Source organism: Lissotriton helveticus, chromosome 4_1 (assembly GCF_964261635.1).
Source record: "Lissotriton helveticus chromosome 4_1, aLisHel1.1, whole genome shotgun sequence".
Classification (NCBI taxonomy): Eukaryota; Metazoa; Chordata; class Amphibia; order Caudata; family Salamandridae; genus Lissotriton; species Lissotriton helveticus.
This window is the reverse complement of record NC_136063.1, coordinates 2,074,231,460-2,074,251,480: the sequence shown is the minus strand read 5'-3', so window position 1 is coordinate 2,074,251,480 and position 20,021 is coordinate 2,074,231,460. Positions and strand designations below refer to the sequence as shown.

Sequence of the window (20,021 nt, the reverse complement as noted above, 5' to 3'; positions counted from 1 at the left end):
CTGCATCTCTGTCTGTCTTTGTCTCCCTCCCTCTGTCTCCTTCCCTTCCTCTCTCTGTCTCCCTCCTTTTTCACTCGCAGTCTCCCTCCCTCTCTCTCTCCCTTTCTATACCTCTCTCTCTCTGTCTCCCTCCCTCTCTCTCCCTCTGTCTCTCTGTCTCCCTCTATCTGTCTGGCTTCCTCTGTCTCCCTCCCTCTGTCTCCCACCCTCTGTCTCCCACCCTCTGCCTCCCACCCTCTGCCTCCCCCGTCCGTCTCCCTCTCCTTCTCTCTGCCTCCCCCTGACTGTCTCCCTCTCCTTCCCTCTGCCTCCCCCTTACTGTCTCCCTCTGCCTCCCCCTGTCTCCCTCTGCCTCCCCCTGTCTCCCTCTGCCTCCCCCTGACTGTCTCCCTCTCCTTCCCCCTGACTGTCTCCCTCTGCCTCCCCTTGACTGTCTCCCTCTCCTTCCCTCTGACTGTCTCCCTCTGACTGTCTCCCTCTCCTTCCCTCAGCCGCCCCCTGACTTTCTCCCTCTGCCTCCCCAGTCTCCCTCTGCCTCCCCCTGACTGTCTCCATCTTCTTCCCTCTGCCGCCCCCTGTCTCCCTCTCCTTTCCTCTGCCTCCCCCTGACTGTCTCCCTCTCCTTCCCTCTGCCTCCCCCTGACGACTGTCCTCCTCTGCCTCCCCCTGACTGTCTCCCTCTGCCTCCCTCCCTCTGCCTCCCCCAGACTGTCTCCCTTTGCCTCCCCCAGACTGTCTCTCTCCCTCTGCCTCCCCAGACTGTCTCCCTCTGCCTCCCTCCCTGTCTTTCTCCCTCTCCTCCCTCTGTCTCCCTCCCTCTGTCTCCCTCCCTTTGTCTCCCTCTCTCTCACTCCCTCTGTCTCCCTCTCCCTCTCTGCCTCCCTGTCTGTCTCAATCTCTGCCTTGATCTGTCTGTCTCTGTCCTTGTCTCCCTCCCTCTGTCTCCCTCTCCGTCTGTCTCTGCCTCTGTCTGTCTGCCCCTGTCTCTGCCTCTGTCTGCATCTCTGTCTGTCTGCCTCCCTCTCTCTCCGTCTCTCGCAGTCTCCCTCCCTCTCTCCCTTTCTCTACCTCTCTCCCTCTCTCTTTCTCCCTGTCTCCCTCCCTCTCTCTCCCCCTCTGTCTCCCTCCCTCCGTCTGTCTCTTGTCGGTCTCCCTCCCTCTGTCTGTCTCCCTCTGTCTGTCTCCCTCCCCATCCCTCCGTCTGTCTGCCTCTGTATCCTTCACTGTCTCAATCCCTCTGTATCCGTCCCTCTGTCTCCCTCTCTCTGTTTCCCTCTCTCTCCCTGTCTTCCTCCCTCTATCTCACTATCTCCCTCCCTCTGCCTGTCACCCTCTGGCACCTCACCCCAGCTTCCCGGGCACACACAGCTGCACAACGAGTACTACGCAGGTCTTTTAAGGACCATTTACTTGTTAATTGGGCTTTGTTGTGAATCTCCCAGCCCCCCCACCCCCCTAGAGCAGAGTGTCTCGGAGTCTGTGCTGCTATGGCTGACTCCGAGACACTCTTTCAAAGGAATGCCTCCTAATTAGCAGTTATGTGCTAAGTGCCTCATCCTGTGACACACCCACCACTTGCAGGCGACACAGTACTGTGTCGGGACACCCAGTTTGGAAAGCTCTGCTTTAGAGAGAGCGCTTGTATTTCTCTGTCAGAGGAGTTGCTACTCTTCTAAAACATGAACTTCATCATACTGTAGGAAACGTATCAGTATAGCTTGGAAACACATGGAAGAAACTGTATAATAGCCCTATGTATTGCATTCCAGGGGTTACTACAAAATCCCCATCTCACTTCTCTAGTTTAACACTTTCCATGCTCATGACGAGCTCAGCTCGTCATGAGGCACGGTTGAGCTGTGCTCATGACAAGCTGAGCTCGTCATGACCGTTGGAACGTTCACACGTGGGGATAATTTCCCTGTTGTGCTGAACGTTCCAAAACGGGAGTGGTCATGACGAGCTCCGCTCGTCATGAGTGCAGCGGCGCCGCACGCGGCCCCCCTCCCCCCACGCACAGCAGGTGAAAACACCCCACAGCGAAGGGGTTAACTGTACACAAAAGGGCAACTTCCATGGCTCTGACCTGCTAAAAAGAACTAATCTAGTGCAAAAACACTTGGTGTAGCCTGCAATGATGGTAAAGCCCTAAATCTGCTGTGAATGGTCTACTTTGCTTACTGGGAAACGAACTCCTAAAATCTTTGTGCTGTTGAGAAAGTCAATTCAGTACAAGAGCTGCTTGCTTGTGGAACATTTCCAGTTAACCCACAGTGCTGGGAATAATTAGAGAACTGATACTAGCTGAGTGAGGAGAAATGGCTTTCTAGGTTGTGATCTGAGTTTTACATCCTAAGGTGTGGAAGTGTTTGGAATTGGAGACGAGCATGGAGCAGAAGACACCTATTGTATGTATCACAATGGAAAGCTTTGCAAATCTTATTCAAATTACGAACCACACCAACACATTTCCATCTAGAGAACTGGGTCACTGGAGATCCATTGCAAAGTCTTCCTGAATAATTGGCTTTATGTAGTACCACCTGCATATTTAAACGGTTTTAAAAAGGAATTCTTCTTCATTTCAGAAGCTGACTTGACATTGAAGGTATCAAACGTATATCGTGCCACAGTCACCAGATATGCTCTGGCCTATTAATGTCTAATGCAAACCAAAACAACATGTCTTCAAAATTCTCCTGAAAACTAAAGAGTACTGTCTGTAACTTTGTCCCACTGGGACAACAGGCATACTATTGTGGAAGCAACAACACAGAGGGTCAGTGTTGGTTAGCACGTTGTCTCACTATGTGATTTTAGGACCAGATTTCTACATTTGACTGTGTCTCACAGCACATCTGACCTCTCTGCTGTCAGGAACTATTTCCCAGTTTGTCTTACAGAGCTATTTTGCAGCGTAGTGTTTTCTAAGTGCGATTTCAGGATCCTTTACAGGGGACCTCTTGCTTATATTCAACTGTGTGTGCTTGCTAGTCAGCCACAGTGGGTCAGTAACAGCCTTTAACGTTCATGACACTTCTGCACAGTTATCTGCAGCTTGTCCCGTCTTTGAATCGGGACTGATATGAGTGACAGTATACACTCACATTTGCTATATTTAAATGACACATTTTCCAAGAGATGATTACTACTGGTAGATGTGCGTGAAACACTGAAACTTTCATTATGAGAGGCAGAATCTTACCCACTGATAGCACCAGATAAATGTCATCAAACCAGAATTCCAACTGTGTCCGGGCCCAGAATTACTGGTCTACAAACTCTGGAATGGATAATTATGCGCCGAGACGTCAAACTCATTTACAATTCAGGGGCTGTAGCACAGTCTCGACCTTCTCAACCCCTGAAACATTACAGGAAGAGTAGACTATGCTCTACTGGGCAGGATGAATCCTCCCCAAAGCCTCCACACCTCCTCCAGCTGCTTCCCTGTCACCCATAGGCCCATACACTGATATTACCGGACAATGCAATTATTCCTCATTCTGAGGAGAAACGCCATAATCATTGGAATATGGTGCAGGGACACCTGCTGGAATTAGAGAGTCCATCCACACGGTGTCCCCATTCCAAAAAGGGCATACTTATAATAAGGCCCTAAGTAAATTTGATTCCCTAGATTCCAAAATATCTAATACATTTATCTTTCCCAAAATGGCTGAATCCTAGATCCCGAAAGTGCTCTAGGACCATTCTGAAGTGTGGACTTCTTTAACCTCACTGGTACCGAAACTGTGAAGGCTCAAACAAAAAACAAGATCTCTTTGTTAACACATCTACTTTTATAACCATACCTGATTGCTAACAAATTGCATACTTCCTGCCTCTCTCATAAAATATTTTTCTTTTATAAGTACAATGCACTAGATGAGAGTTTATCACAGTGAAGGAGCCTGCAAGGGTAATTTAAATAATTTATTGACCTTTTTATGCCTTTCCTTTTGCAGCTTATAGATACTTTCTCTCAGATTATGTTTTGTTCTGGTGTTATATTGATCTCATTTGTTCTGAGATTGTACGTGTTTTGTGAATGTCGGTCGCGCTGTTCTTGTCGGCTTTATAGATTTTTTTTAAAGCTTATATCTGTTAAATCATCAATTATTGTTATCTAAAATTGGTCTAACCTTGTGTCTGAGTACAATGTACTCATACTAACCAGTGTAACAATACAAAATAAATTATTTCAAATCATATTATTGTAGATTCATGCCTTGCTTCTTTCAGCATTCATGTATAGAGCTTAATAAGCCCAGAGGTAGTTTGAGTGTGCTGTACATCACAACGGCATTTCATTTATTCAGTAAAATAACCTAGGGTCGTTTTTAACAGAACTTATGAAATAGCAAACAAAAGTGACATTGCAGACAAAACTAATTTTCAGGCTCAATATGTGCAGGCAAGTAGTCAGACATTGCACACGGTTTCTCAGGGCTCCTCATTGTCTTTCTTTTGAACCTACATGTCGATTCCCTGCTACAATACTGCAACATCTTTTTGCCTACTGCACACAACAGGCAACCAATTGCAAAACATCCAGTTAGTGTTGCTACCTAGCTGTTTGTCATTAGGACACAATGTTTTTAGTCCTGGGCATTTACGTTAAAAGTCATTTTTATCAAGTTTGTTGATAGCGATTCGAGACAATGGACCCAATTCACAAAAAACACGTTTTATTCATTTAAAGAGTTTTATATAGCGCTGGCTAGACCCGAAGGTATCAGAGTGCTTTACATTAGGTTCCACAATGTTACAGAAAATGGTAACAATGACACATTACGTCAAAAAACAAAATAGCAATATAATGTGAGAGGAGAGAAAGGAGAGACATAAATAGTGGTGGGGGAGGGAGGATGAGGGAAGAGACGACATGAGAGACAAAAGGAAGTTTGTCTAAAGATCGACTGGGTAGGTGACGTCCGAGGAGGAAATCCGCGGCCCGTCTCCCCTTTAGCTAAACAAGGTAGCTCCATCGGGCATCAGTAAAAATAGCTAGATCTCAATTGACGAGGGAAAGTTCACATATAGACAGGGTGAGGACTAAGGGCAAGGACAGGTGAGGGCAAAGGTCAGAAGCTGGAAAGAGGAGAAGAGTAGAGCGGAGCGGGGTAGGAGAAGGGAGTAGGAGAAAGGGGGACGGGGAGGAGGGAGATAAGGTCAGGAGAGTTTGCCCAAAGACCGGCTGAGTAGGTGATGGTCAATGAAGGAATCAATAGCCCATATCCCCTTTAGCTCACGAGGTAGCTCCACTGGGCATAAGTCAAAATGGTTATGTCTCAGCTGTCAAGGAAAAGTTCTCAGAGTAAAGGTCTTGGTGAGTGAGCAGGAACAGGGTTGGGTGAAGGCTTGTCAAGGTCCGGACAATGATCTATGATTTTTGCCCGGGAGAGGAATTAGCATCACAGAGGGTCTCACTGATGCGGACATCTTGTCCGGCCAGAGGGACGAGTCCTTGATAGTTCGGATTAGTCGGCACCCATGAATCTCTATAGCCCAGAAGGAAAGTGGGAGGGCGGCCATCTTGAGATCAAGTGAGGGGGTGTCCATGGTCTGGGAAGAGGTCCGCTACATTTGGATGGACCGGGGACACTCGCGTAACTTCAAGTTCACTCCTACACATGCCTGCTCAACAGTGCCTCCTTAGCACCCGGATGCTGTCCGTACAAGACCTCAGGCAGCAGGATATTGGATGACCTGTGCTGTAGATGGAGTTGTCAGGTATTATTGTCAGGAGCGAGGGCCATGTTGGAATCAGGCTGACTGCTCCGGTGAGTTTTCTTTCTGTGCGACACACTGGGGTAGAGGTGCCCCGTTTTCTAGGCTGATGTCACCCTATCCTTGTCACTTCTCATCCGGGACTTTGATGCTGCTCCACGCGGCATGCTCAAGCCCCAGTCACTCACCTAGGAGAAGGCCGCCATTAGGGCTCCTTAGGGTCATCAGGGTCGCATCCCACTCAGTTAATTTTAAGATGAGAAAAATGTAGCCACTGCGGTCAGTGCGTTGGAGGCAGAAATGCATCCCTGGCCTCACAAGTGCTCGTCGGTCAGCAGACAGCGCTGATGTGCAATTTGCCTCAAGGAGGCGCCATTTTGGGGTCAGGCATCCAAGTTGAATTAAAGTTAAAAAATGTTGTGAAGCGTGTTTCACCGCCACTGCGGTTAGCGCATCAGAGGCAGCAGATGTCAAGATCAAGGATCCTGAGGGTAGACCTTCGTCCCAGGCCTCTCGGGAACTCACCGGTGCTAATATATGGTCTCCAAGTCTGAATGCTGGCGACGGCCGGAAGCAACTAGTTGTACTACTTCACTCACTACAAAATGCAGTTCATTACCTTGAGGCTGGAGATCCTATCGGCCTTTACTATCTTTTCTGTATAGAGGTCTCCGCACTGAGATTTACAGGCTTTAGTAGTAAATGTGGTAGGGACAAGGGGGAATGTTGGAAATATGTGGAATAATTATTACAAAATGGGTGGGAAGGAGGGGCTTAGAGAGGTGCCAATATAAACTACACACCAGCATAGGAGTTAGAATATTGCTTTCACATAATACACTTCTAATTCGACTAGAGACCGAATAGTTACGTAACAGCCTCAAATGCACTCCAGCACAGACTTGGAGTAAATCAAACACCATGATATATATCATTTGTGGTGTTTGATTTACTCCACGTCTGGGCTGGAGTGCATTTGAGGCTGTTATGTCATTATTCGGTATCTAGTAGAAATAGAAGTGTTTATACTATATTCTTTTGTATTTTATAATGATATACATTTCATTTTTAATTATTAGAAATAATTAAAAACATAACCTATAACCATATTTGTTATGAAATAAATAATAATATGTTAGTGTGGGTAGGTGCTTTTAATTTGAATAGAATTTTAAATTATTCATAAATAATACTCAAATCAAATCAAATCAAATAACTTTATTCGGTTATTGTGCAGAAAAAAATAACCATAAAAATACAATTAATAAATCACAATTCCAAAGTTTAAAAAGATATTAAAACAAACATGTTCATTAAAAATAGACTGGTAAAATTTCATACATAAATTTATTTCCGTGGTCTAAAAACATTTTTTAAAAAGGCAGAGACAGATGCAACAGTAAATATATTGTCTAGTTTCTGGATAGCTAAAAAAGCAGGGTGACATTGTCTGAGTTCCATACTCTCCAATATTGGTACAATCCATCTTATTCTCGGAATAGTGTAGAATTTACAGAATAACAAGATATGCATATCCGATTGGCTGTACAAGTCATCGCATAGGCATATGCAAAGTTGCCTTGTCAAGTCATTTATCTTGGGGAAACTTAAAAGTCTAAATAAAATGTTTAACCTAAGCCGCATTAATAGGAACCTTTCAAAATCTTTCCTGTGTTGCTTAACATACGGTTGAATATTAAAAGTGGTCATTGTTAGGTGGTGAGCCACCACTGAAATCTTAGTCATTTTGGTGTTAGTTCTACAATCACTCAGATGCATAATGCAAAGATTTTTAAGTTCTTTCCTAGACACCCGGCACCTCAATAAGGGATCACTGTAGTATTCTTGGTGGCCTATTTGTATGAGAAACATCTTTAAGTAATGTAACCATCTTATTTTACTAACATTGTCAATGCTCATCACATCCTTCCGAATAGAACGGTAAAAAACACACTCCTCGGTAGTCCATACCCTGTGCCACTGAAGAACCGTTTGTACCTTAATAACATCTTCTAGATACGGTTGTCCAAGTTCAGAATGGCAAATGAACGTAGAGACACTATCCGGGACTGCTAAAAGGTATCTCATAAAACAATTTTCTGCCACCTGTAGTGATTTCACATTTACCTACCCCCATATTCCTGCACCGTAGGTCGTAATAGCTACACAGGTTGCTCTGTAAACACATAAAAGTTCCCAAATCGGTCGCCTACCCATTTTTCTGCTAAAATTAGTCAAAGCAATTAAAGATTTACAAAACAGAAACCTTCTTGTTTTTATCGCATTACTCCATGAGCCAGACTGATAGAACAATATTCCTAAATAGAGGAATGTGGGTGTAAAATCCAGCGGTTTAGAATTAATGTACATTACTTTTTTCTTTTTATCTGCCCCAGGGCCACAATTCATACAGAACGTTTTCGTACAATTAATTCTCAGATACAGATTTGTCATGAATTGGGAGAAAGATGTAACCATCCTTTGCATGGCGACGGGCGTCCGGGCCATCAAAACCGCGTAATCCGCGTATAGGAGTGCAGGGACAGATCCATTAGCTATCATAGGCATGTCCCTGCACACCTGCAACAATGTTCTTTCTAGGTCATTAATGTAAATTGTGAACAACAAGGGGGCGAGGACACATCCTTGCCGCACTCCTCTTGAGATACTAAAAGGCCTAGTACACTCCCCGTGCCCCATTCCTGCTAAATCTAACTTTGGCCCTTGCCCCAGAATAAAGCTCCCTAAGAAAAATAATTATATTTTCACCCACCCCAAATTTTTCCAGAATCAGCCATAACTTACTATGGGTGACACAATCAAAGGCTGACATTAAATCAACAAAGGTTAAAAATGTGCGACCTCCCTTGGCTTTGGTATATTTTTCTAAAAGAATATGTAAATTAAGGCCCTAGTCAATTGTGCCAAGGCCCTTCCGAAAGCCATATTGGAGATCACAAATTATTGAGTGTTCATCGGCCCAAAGTTGTAATCTGTTTAAAATGACACGACCAATAATCTTAATTGTTGAGTCTAGTAATGATATAGGGCGATAGCACGAGCAACTTGTTCTATCCCCCTTTTTAAATATGGGTACAATAATAGACTCATACCAAGACGGTGACAATCCGGACGAACCACATGCATTGAACAATTGCGTGAGGAGTGGACCCCATAAATCAACATTATTTTTATACAGGTCAACCGGGACCCCATCCGGGCCCGGTGACTTTCCTCCCATACTGGCTTTAATACCCAGGTTAACTTCATTCAGGGTGATACCCAGATCCACTCTCTTAAAGGTATGTAGCGGCTCCTCATCCACTGCAATCTTAGTTGGCACCTGCTCTGATGCAGTCGAAACACTATATAAGTCTGTATAATGTGATACCCATTCACTCTCAGTTATCTCTACTCTTGCTTTTGATTTATCATCTAAAAAAAGGGGCATTAACCGCTTTCCAAAAAGCTGCAGAATCTCTTTTCAAAGAAGCCTCACACAAAGAATCTCATGCTTCTTTTTTCATTGCATCCTTTCTTGTTTTCAGGGTCTTTTTGTAAATCTTTCTCAATTCCCGTATTAAAATCTGATCTTTATCAGGAGCATTTAGGGCATGCTTGAGATTAGAATAGGTCTAAGTCCAAGCTGTATCAAACCAGCCCACTGCACCTTCTCTATGGTTGGTCATTTCTACCCACAGAGTTTTTTTAATGTATGAGGCAATTACTGCAACATTTTTTAATAATTACAGATTTGTCTGAATTTTCATCCAGGCAAGCATAGATACTGGATTCAGATTTCTTTACTAGGTTAAAGAGAAAATCCTCCGGAATCACTTTTGTACATTTTAGGGAATACCCATTTTGTCTATTAAAGGCAATATTGTTTATGAGCTGCCTTGATGTACTGTTTCTATCAGATTCAAGGTTAGGTGTTATCATTTCAACAATTAGGGGAAAATGATCGCTTAAGGCGATATCCAAAGTATTCAAATTCTTAACTTGCCCTGAATATCTAGTAGATATCAATATATAGTCAAATATTGAGAAGACACCTCTGCCATTGAATGTGGGACAAAAAGGGGCCTCTGGTTGACAGACTCTATTAGCATAGCCCATGTCACAGGAAAACATAATTTCATTTATGAGGTCCCAGCATACACTGTGTTCGAAATGCGTTAAACTGGTCTCTTTATCCAGCATTATACCACATGTCCCTAACTCCCCTTTTACATAATGAACAATTAAAATTCCCTCCCCAAATGACAAGAACTTCTTTAGTTTTCCATCCTAGCAAACTGTTAACATCTATCCTCAGTGCTTTCAGCATATCTTCCATTGCCTTAGAGGGGGCATTATTTTACAAATTTACAATAATCAAGCAGAGCACTTTGTCAATATGTATCCTGACCGTATGATAATATCTATTATTATGGGGCATCTCTATTTTCTCACATTTAAAAAGATTCAAGATATAAGTACAGAGTCCCCCTTTAGCCCTACCATGTGTTGAGCCTATCGCTGGTGTAAATAATGTTTTAAAACCACATAGATGGTGGGCCTCTTCAACCCAAGTTTCTTGTAGGCTCAATATATCTTACTTATTTACAAGATCAATCCAGATTTGATTAGGCACCTTTGTTCTTAAGCCAGCCACATTCCAAAACATAATCGACCATTTACCCTTTTTAATGGTACTAGCTACCTGGCCGATCCAAAATCATGACTGGTATTGATGCTATTCTCAATTGCGATGTTCGCTGCTATACCATTTTCCTCCACTACACCAATCTCTTCTGTATTAGTTTCTTCAGTATTAGTTACCCCAAGTCTCGCGCTAGGATCTAATTGAAAACAATTTGCTCCATCTAAGGGATCACCACTTGATTGTTTTCCATTTGGTAGATTTGAAGTCACTTTAACAATAGAGTTCCCGGATCTCAGTCAATCCACTCCTTCAAGCCCGTAGAGCATGTCAAAGCGATTAAACGTCGGGATGTTAAATTGATTTTTATATGCAATCATGGAATCCCCTCGTTGTACCCCAGAGGAACACGAATTTAGTGGCAGAATAGAAGAGGGGGGATAAAAGTAACTTAAATAAAAAGTTTGTATATCGCTCACCCCCATTCGGAGGTACCAGTCACAAATGTGACAAACCACCCGTCTATCCCTAAAATGAACAATGATATAATCGCCAACTAAATCCTTTGGTCTATGACCCACCCAATTTACTCTTCGAGCATACAAAATTCCACTATGTATATAGGAAGGAAGGGATCTATTATTGTTTAGCCAAAAGATTGCCTTCTTTTTTAATTCCGAATAATTTTCTATTCTACCATTGTCCAACTCGGGAACCCCAGCCAATACAACAACATATGGAAAGGAATCTGGTGGTAATCAATGCGTGGGATAGTGCGCTTTGGTTTAATGGAATTTGTTGTTTCCTTAACTACACCTGTTAATTTGTGGGCCAGTCCCAGGTCCCGGGATTCCTGTTCCAGCCCCTCTCCCCCTACTCCTTGTCGTCCCTCTCTTTGTATCAGTGTCCCACTATAAGTACTTGTGCCAGCTTGACTAGTTCTGCACAATGATAAAGAGGGTGTATTAGATGCAGTTGGAATGAGTAATGGAGGAATTATGGTTGTGGAATCTCGTGTTATATTATTTTCCACTACACTTGGCTAGGATATCCTCTCTACAGATTTTTTCAGGGAATCAAAATTTACACTTGTCAACCGTTCACATTTTTCCAGTCTTTCGCTAATCGTTTTTTACCTCTCTAACAAGGGTAGCATAGAAGCCTTCATCAGTTGCTCTACTTTCTCCATAAATCCCCCATCAATTGGGAGCAGAGGTATAGGAGGATCAGCCGACTCTACCGGCCAAGCCCTTAATGGAGGGGTAGATGTCGTTGAAGGTGCAATACCTATTGGGACCGAACTCTCAGAATTCACCATTCTTAGTTATTCTAGACAATTTTGATATGTTTGGGAATCTTCCCTTATGAGAACCCCCTCCACGCTTCCTCTTAACAGTAGATCCTGTTGCTTGTTTTAGGATTGAGGGTTAGGGTTGGGTGTGGATGCTGACCTTGTAGATAAGCGTGAGGCTGTTGCAATGGATGTATCAACCAAAACAGAATCATTAGTTAAGGCAATGAAGCTAGTGTCTTTTGTCACAGATAGATTAGACAATTCCTGAGACTGATAGTCATTACTTTCTCCTGCAACAGTGTGGTTAGAATTAACGTGTGTTTGTTGTTCTGGTTGTTCTGGCGAAATTGCCAACATTAGACCTCCTAAGGATGATCTTTTAGAGTACATAGGGTCCAGTGAGAGGCGACGTTCAGTCAAGGGTATCTCATGCACTGATACTGACGTGGCCCTGTTTAAGAACTGGTCTAGTGTCCCAACAACACTCCCACCCGTCACTACTTTCTTCCCTTTCCCTGCACGTGCTGCCATTGTTCTTACGTGCTGAAACTATATAGCGTTACCAAAACTTCCTTACCCCGCAAAAAGAACCAAATTTCAATTCACGGTTCGTAATGTCCTTACCGTGCTATTGTTGTTCCAGGGGTGGCCCAGCCCAGCCTCCTCCAGTCTACAACGGGCTTAGACAGGCCTGTCCTTGGCCCGGGCTTCACCCGGCGCGCGCCGCGCGCGTCCCGAGTAGCGGGGGCCGCGAGCTGTTAAGTAGGCAGGCAGGGAGATGATTGTCAGGTGCGGCACCCCCGGCGAGGCTCATGGGACCTGGAGTCCAAAACACAGAGTCAGCAAGTGCCCAAGTTCACATTGCAATTAATATAGTTTAACAAATTATCTTACATATTTGTTTCACAATAAATTATTTATCTGTATTTATTTTTTTAAATAATAAACTTTTGCACATTTTCCTATATTTTCCTCTGGGGAGACCACTGTACCAGACGCCGAAATCTCCACAAATAGGTTTAAAGTTACTACTAGTAAATGTATATTTGTAAATTAAGTTGTAGGAGTCTCCTTCCCCTCATTCCGGGGAGTGGAGACCTGATATGTACATCTAGATGTAAATCTGCATTTGGAAATGGTACATAGCAAAAAGGTGGAGATTTACACCTAGGTGTAGGAGTATATCTACACATTAGTTGACCTCCATGTGCAAAGATACCTTTGTCAGTCATTCCCTACAATTAATAGAATACTTTGTCTCATCACAAAATTAAGGATCTAATTCACCAAGAAAGTAATTGATCTACACTCATAGATTACACCTACAAGTGAGTGTTGGTTTACTACTTCCTGGGATTCACAGACATTTCCTGGAATCGTCACTTAAAAATGTGACAGACAAAGGAGTCCACTGGGAATTATGGGAAAGTCAGGTGAGATTTCCATCAACATCGAATTCAGCCTTGTATTGTGCTCCATAAGAGAAACCTCCACACAGGGTTTATGGGATCCCTTACGCTAGTGCACTCTTTTGTATTTTTTTAATCTTCGGGTGATTATTTATCCCCACAGAAAAAAACCTACACCCCAACCAAATAAGGAGGTGGTTATTTCTCCTTCCCACCATGGAAAGTGATTTGTGCCAGCACTGTTCTACAGTGGAAATCTGACCCTTTCCAGGGTGGAGAGGAAATAAGTGAAGTTGGGCGAGGCACGTAAATAAAGTTATTTATGGGCATTTCCAGTCTTTCTAATCTAGCTATACCATGGAACGTCTCCAAATGCCCTTAGTTTCTTCCCATACCTGAGTGAGATTTACAAGTGCACAGATTTCCACACTTCTGGAAGAGATCGCCACATTAGTAACTGGGTTTACGCCTGCTAGAAATCTTTGTAAGTTGCCAACAAGCGTATAAATGGTACAGTCAGTCATATACTTATGTTTATGACTGAATTTAACTTGGTAACTAGGTGTCCTCTCCAAATTATTTTTGCCAGGAAATTAGTCCAATTGGTCACGGTGGAAGCAACTCAAGAATATATGTGTCATCACAAAACCTTGTTTTCAGCCCCGGGCTTTTCTTGTTCAATTCATTCATATCAGGTTTGTTAATCCAATGGAGGCAAATCTACAAAAAAAGCCGAAGAACGTACCTGGTTGTCAACTGATAGCTTAGGACTGGGAACTAAGGGGTCTATTAGGATAGCGGGCAGATCGCCACCGCCCGTATGGCAGTGGTAATCCACCCGCCATTTCCGTCTGCCCGCCTTACATTTCTCCCCACTATATTACGATGGCAGTGGGGACCCAGGCGGACGGAAAGACCGTCTGCCAGTTTTCCGCCGGTAGGCAATCTGCCCGATTGCCTACCGGGTGGAAAAGACCTGCACCGCCATCCATATTGCGATGATGGCAGTCTCCTGCCTTTCCATGGTGGAGACTCCGCAGTCTTTTCTTTGGGGGCCCGTTGTGGGCCCCCAGGGGTTGGGGGGGTGGCTTCACTTGGGGGGTACCCATGGTACCCCCAGACATTTGCATGCACACGGTGGCAGGCACCACGCGGTGCCTGTCACTTTGTGTATGCAAATGCACAACATGCCCTTTTAACACTGTGGCAGGTGCTGAATACAGCTTCCCCTGCCACAATGTTAAATATACAGGATGCGACCGCCATGGTGGCGGTCGCATCCTAGTAGGCACCGCAGGACCACCGCACCACTGCTGGCGGTCCCAGCACCGCTAGGGTGGCGGGCGGACCTCATCGGGTGCTAACGTTATGGAGCGAGTTTGCCACATTAGAACTAGGGCTATGTGATATTCACCTAATTTGCATTTTCTTAATTACATTAAATATCAGGACAAGTACACAATAGTACACTTAATTATGAAAAATGCAAATCCATCTTTTAGCTCTATATGTTAGAGCAATATGTATTCTTGCTTCAAGTTTTGAAGCAAGGACGTCTTTCACCCTTAAAAATAGCACGAAAAACACAAGTGCCGTAAAGAACTTGCGTTCTAGATGTTATTGTTGTTCCCTCACTTTAATTTTACTACTAACAGCAGTTTAATTATGAAATGTGGCATAATGGTGTAATTTCAGGAACTTCACGTAACAAGAGTATTGCTAAAATCTACAAGAATACACAATTTACACCAGTGAAATTTAAATTTTACCTGGGCCTAATTAAGACCATTGAAAATATATTGGCTAAACTAAGAAATAGTTATCAGTAAAAGCCTTTTTGAAACCTAGTCATGGACAGCTGGCTTCGAATGGCATAAAACCAGAGGTGGAATATTCTTGCACAAACAGAACTCTTTTTCCTTGGTCAAGCACAATAGGAACAAGGCAAGAACGAGATCAATGTTCGTTTTAATCAGGGTCAAATATCTGATCATAATCTAGGATTTGATGGTGATTCAGTGAGGCAAATCAACACAAAGACCACAAACAGAGCCTGGGGAGTGTTATCCGTTATCATGAAGTAACAATTATCCTACCTCAGATTGATTATAAGAGTTGAGCGACACTTGGGGCCTTAGCCAAATCTAGCAGTTAAATATAAAAATATAAAAAAGAAAAGAAGTGCAGTGCTCAATCTGAGATTGCATGAAAACACCTCTGAAAGCCCTACATTAGCTGCCATTTGAAAGTTGAATTAATGTCAAAAGCCTCTATTCGATAGACCATGCAGGTACAGAAGCTCAAATGCACGCAGCAGTAAGCAGATCAAATATACTTCAAGGGAATTTTAGCACCGGCAATCTTTGGTGAACAATTGCTCCTAAAATACAATAGCAAATAAGGTATATAAGGTGTTGGCATGATGGGGGGGGTCAGACTTTTGGAAATTAACAACACTTTATAGAAATAAGAAAACCCTAATAACTGAAAAAGACATTTATGTGACCCATTATCAGAACCTTTTCGTCCAACCCTATTTGTTTATTTTTGATTTTTATATTGTGCAAACTTGACCCGAGGGAATCAGTTGGGCTTTACAAAGATGACATATACATCATTTACAGGAGGTATAACAAATGTCGGAATTAAAAGGTGATGCAATATAAGGCTTTACATCGTTTATAGGAGGTATAACAAAAGTGGGAGGGGAAAAGGTTCAACAATATAAGGCTTTATTCGGATTATGTATACCTCGATTACAGGAGGAATAACAGAAGTGGGAAGGGAAACGTCATACAATATAAGGCAGGAAGTAAGTAAACAGGGATCAATTACAAGAGGTAGATACAAGTGTGAGGCATATCTCGATACAGTATATGGTGGGACTGGGGTATACAGAGGAAGGGGTGAATGGAGGTCGGAGTGAGCAGTGAGTTTGATTAGACGTGATGTTTGGTAGGTCAAACAGAAGATATTTAGGAGGGTGAGTTCAGAAAAATGTTGAGAAGCGACACCTTAAAGTTTTTCCAGAAGGTAACATAGGATTGGTTGTCATGAAGTTCCTTAGAGCATTTCCAATTTTAGAGGGGTAACCAGAGAAGGATCAAGTGAGAGATTTGGTTGTTTTGAATTTGGGAGGGATGAGGAGAAGAGTGTTGGAGTTTCGTAGATGTCTTTTTTGGCCAGCTTTTGAGAATTTATTGGAGAGGTAGGATGGTTTTCCCGAGTAGAGTGCTTTTTATGGTATGCAAGCTGTTTTAAATATACTTTAAGCTTCAGTTAGTAGTCAGTTGAGTTTCATGAGGGTGGAAGTGATGTGGTCTAATCGACCCTCTCCCGAGAGCAATCTAGCTGCTGCTATGAGTGTGGATTTCAGTGGCAGGTGGATTTTGGGAAATGCCAGTTATTGTTGCATTGCCGTAGTCCAGCTTGGAGAGGACAAGTGATTGGATCATGGTCTTCAGGTCTTCGGCAGGGATAAATAGTTTGATTTTTTGGATGTGTTTTAAGGCACTTTTTGCTGTGGCATCAATATGTTCTTTCATGTTCAGGCTTTTGTCGAAGATATTCATCAGTGATTTCATAGAGTTGGATATATATATATAGTTTGCAATTTAGTGCAGTTAAATTGGCGAGCCAGTTGTGGATGGGGTAGGGAATTTTTTTGTAGGCTGGATGAAAAGAAGTTCAGTTTTTTGGGGGGTTTGTTTTAGGCGATTTTTGTTGATCCATGTGTGTATTGAGGAGATAGTGTTATTGAGATGTGGGATGTCTTTAAGTGAAGCAATTTTGATAAAGATTTGGGGGTCATCTGCATAAAGATGGTAGGCAGTCCTGGCTTGTTTCAGGATCATTGAAATGGGTTCCATGTAGAGGTTGAAGAGGGCAGGGGATAGAATTGAGCCTTGGGGAACTTCTTGAATGACTAATGTTGCTGTGAACTTGTTTAGTTTGATAGGATTAGCTATTTCATTCAGGTATGATGAGAACCATTGTAGTACGGTGCCATTGATGCCCGGTCATTGTGAGATGGCGTTGAGAAAAATGTTGTGGTTGATGGTATCAAAGGCCTCTGAGAGATCCTGACGGATTAGGAGACAGGCATCCCCCTCATCGAGGTCATCACTGATGTTCAGGATTGCAGTCTCTGTACTGCAACATTTCTTAAATCCAGATTGGAATGTGTTATGCCAATAGATTTTCTCAATGTGATTGTTTAATTGAGAGAGGACACATTTATCAATGGTTTTAGTAAGTAGAGGGAAGTTGGTAATCAATCTGTAATGATTGAGGTAATTGGAGTTGGCATAAAGCATCTTGATGAGGGGATGATTTGGCCAAGTTTGAAAGAGGACGAATCAAGGGTTCAGTCTAGACTGTGGTAGTGACCTTTGTACAGCAGTTTCATTACTTTCTTGTTTAAATACATCTTAGCAAATGTGCTTAGAGGAATTGAAGAGTTAATTGATATTGTGACTACTTTTGTCATTTTAATGAATATCAAATCAATTGTTAAAATATACCATCCTCATAGACGTAACATGTGATTGTCATCTCTTAATTATTTCTTCCGATTAAATGTGGATATGCTTTGAAGGAGATTTATGTATATCTATCTGATGTATGGAACACAATTGTTGCAATGTAAAGGATTAAATGCAATTTGTAAAACATACAGAGCCTTTTAATGTTTGCATAGTTTAATCAAACCTCCCAACAAATGTTTAATACAGTAAATAGAATTAAACTGACTAATGCAATCACATTCATTCAAAATGTCTGACATATATTTAATAAATCCACTTATTTTTTTCAGACAATTCTTGGAATTCAGTGTGAGCTGCAGAAACAACTGAGGAACTTCATTTCTCTGGATCAACTCCCTATGGCTCCCAAATCCAATGCTGAGAGATGCAGTGGAGGAAAACTACCCCGGTTTGGTGCAATCCCTTCTGTTTTTGGGAAAGGCATTAAATTTGCCATCAAAGAAAACATAGTCACTGCTGATGTTATAGGTGTAGCAAACGAAGACAGTAGGCGCATTGCAGCCATCCTCAACAATGCCTATTACTTGGAAAGCCTCCATTTTACTATAGAGGGCAGAGATACACATTACTTCATCAAGCTTGGATCTCTAGAAGAGGACTTGGCTCTTATTGGTAACACCGGAGGCGGCCGCGTCCTGGAGAATGGCGTCAATGTCACAGTGTCCCAGATGACTTCTGTGGTGAATGGAAGGACTAGAAGGTTTGCGGATATACAGCTCCAGCACGCCACATTGTGCTTCAATGTGCGCTATGGGACAACCATTGAAGAAGAAAAGAACCATGTTCTGGAAATGGCTAGGCAGCGGGCGGTGGCACTGGCTTGGACTAAAGAGCAGAGACGGCTGCAGGAAGGGGAGGAGGGCATCCGGGCATGGACAGAAGCTGAAAAACAGCAGCTTCTTAGCACCGGCAGAGTACAAGGCTTCGATGGATATTTTGTCCTTTCTGTTGAGCAGTATCTAGAACTCTCAGACAGTGCCAACAACATTCACTTCATGAGACAGAGTGAAATAGGCAGGAGGTAACAAACAAGCAAAGTCTCTGCCTTTTGCGTCACCAAAGACTGCCTGTTTTTAAATATACAATGATTTATGGTATTGATTTTCTAGATGAAGACTCTGTATATGTAAATAAGAAGGAAAAAACTGAAAAAAAACATATCCAACTGCCTTTAAATGTGACAAAAGATGGTATTTTAATATTATTTATTTAAATCATTTAGAAAAAATTATGGTGGAGCTTTTTATTTCCCGTGTGCCGGTGTTCAACATTTTCCAAGAATAGCTCAAAGAGTTCAGTATCCCTCACCTGCAGAGTCCCCAGTCATTTTATTAATTGTGTGCTGTAGGGCGCCAGTGAGGTACTGTATCTTCTTAGCTCAGACAAATTTGCTATAGCATTCTATACGTTGAAACACATATATTGCTCCAGATTTGATGTTATATTTTTTGTTTAGCCTTTGCGGTACGCTAGAATGAAACAATTAATAATAAAGTAAAATAACACCAGAGTTATTTATCAACTTAAACTGTCTGTGACTGTTTATAACCAGTGGCTATGTGTTTCTTATGTTTACCGATTTCCATATTGGAAGGAAGCAGTGTCTTGTTCTCAAAGTTGCACCCAATGAGGACTGTGAACTGTATCAAAGAGCAGCAGAGATCTGAGCATCTGAATCGACCACTCAACAACTGATGATGTAAAATAAAGTAATCATTGAAACATCCAGTATGCAAACCATTGGACTAATCCTAAAGGAAAAGACTCTTCTGGTTTACTGATGACAGTAAACACTGTCTTGTTGTGATGCAAGGTTGTCTCTATCTAGGAGCCTATCAACTTCATTTTCAACTCACCTGTCTCAACTGAGGCTGGTAGACGTCACCTTGCTTATAAAAAAAAAGGTCTTGAAACTTAGTAATTGATGCCTTAGAAATGGAAAATACGTGTTTGTTGACTCGTTCTTACATAAGAAGCGGAGTCAAATTAACTAGTCCAGAAAAAGGTCTTAGCTTTGGAAAAGCATATTGTTTTTTAGCCCTTGATACAAAACACTGTATGTTCTTGGACATTAAAAGAGCAACCACGTGAGGTATGGCATTACTGCTAATGGTTTACTCCATGAAGATGTCAGACTTTATCGCTTGTATGCTGGGATAATTTGCTAAGAGACTACATTAATCACGGCTGAGAATCTATAAATGCTATGCGAAGAACCTGGGGGTGACGGGGACCACACCGCGCCCTCTGCACCTTCCTTGAGGATTCTCAAAACCCAATTATGTCATTAACAGTGACTAACATGCTTAGAGTTTTTAATCAGGAGTCAATAAAGGGGAAAACGGTTTAATAAATTATCATTGGTGAAATGTGTTTGCCTCTCTTTCCCCTCC

At 42.6% G+C, this 20,021-nt stretch overlaps 1 protein-coding gene across 1 annotated transcript in view; it reads left to right on the top strand.

Annotated features, from left to right (window-relative positions):
• The window catches only part of TENM1 (teneurin transmembrane protein 1), a 1,826,288-nt gene extending 1,806,793 nt beyond the window's left edge, over positions 1 to 19,495 (top strand). The window contains exon 34 of the mRNA XM_078688755.1: positions 17,898 to 19,495. Coding sequence (XP_078544881.1) covers positions 17,898 to 18,653 — 756 coding nt within the window. The 3' untranslated portion in view covers positions 18,654 to 19,495. The remainder of the gene's footprint in view (positions 1 to 17,897) is intronic.
• Positions 19,496 to 20,021: the final 526 nt, after the last annotated feature.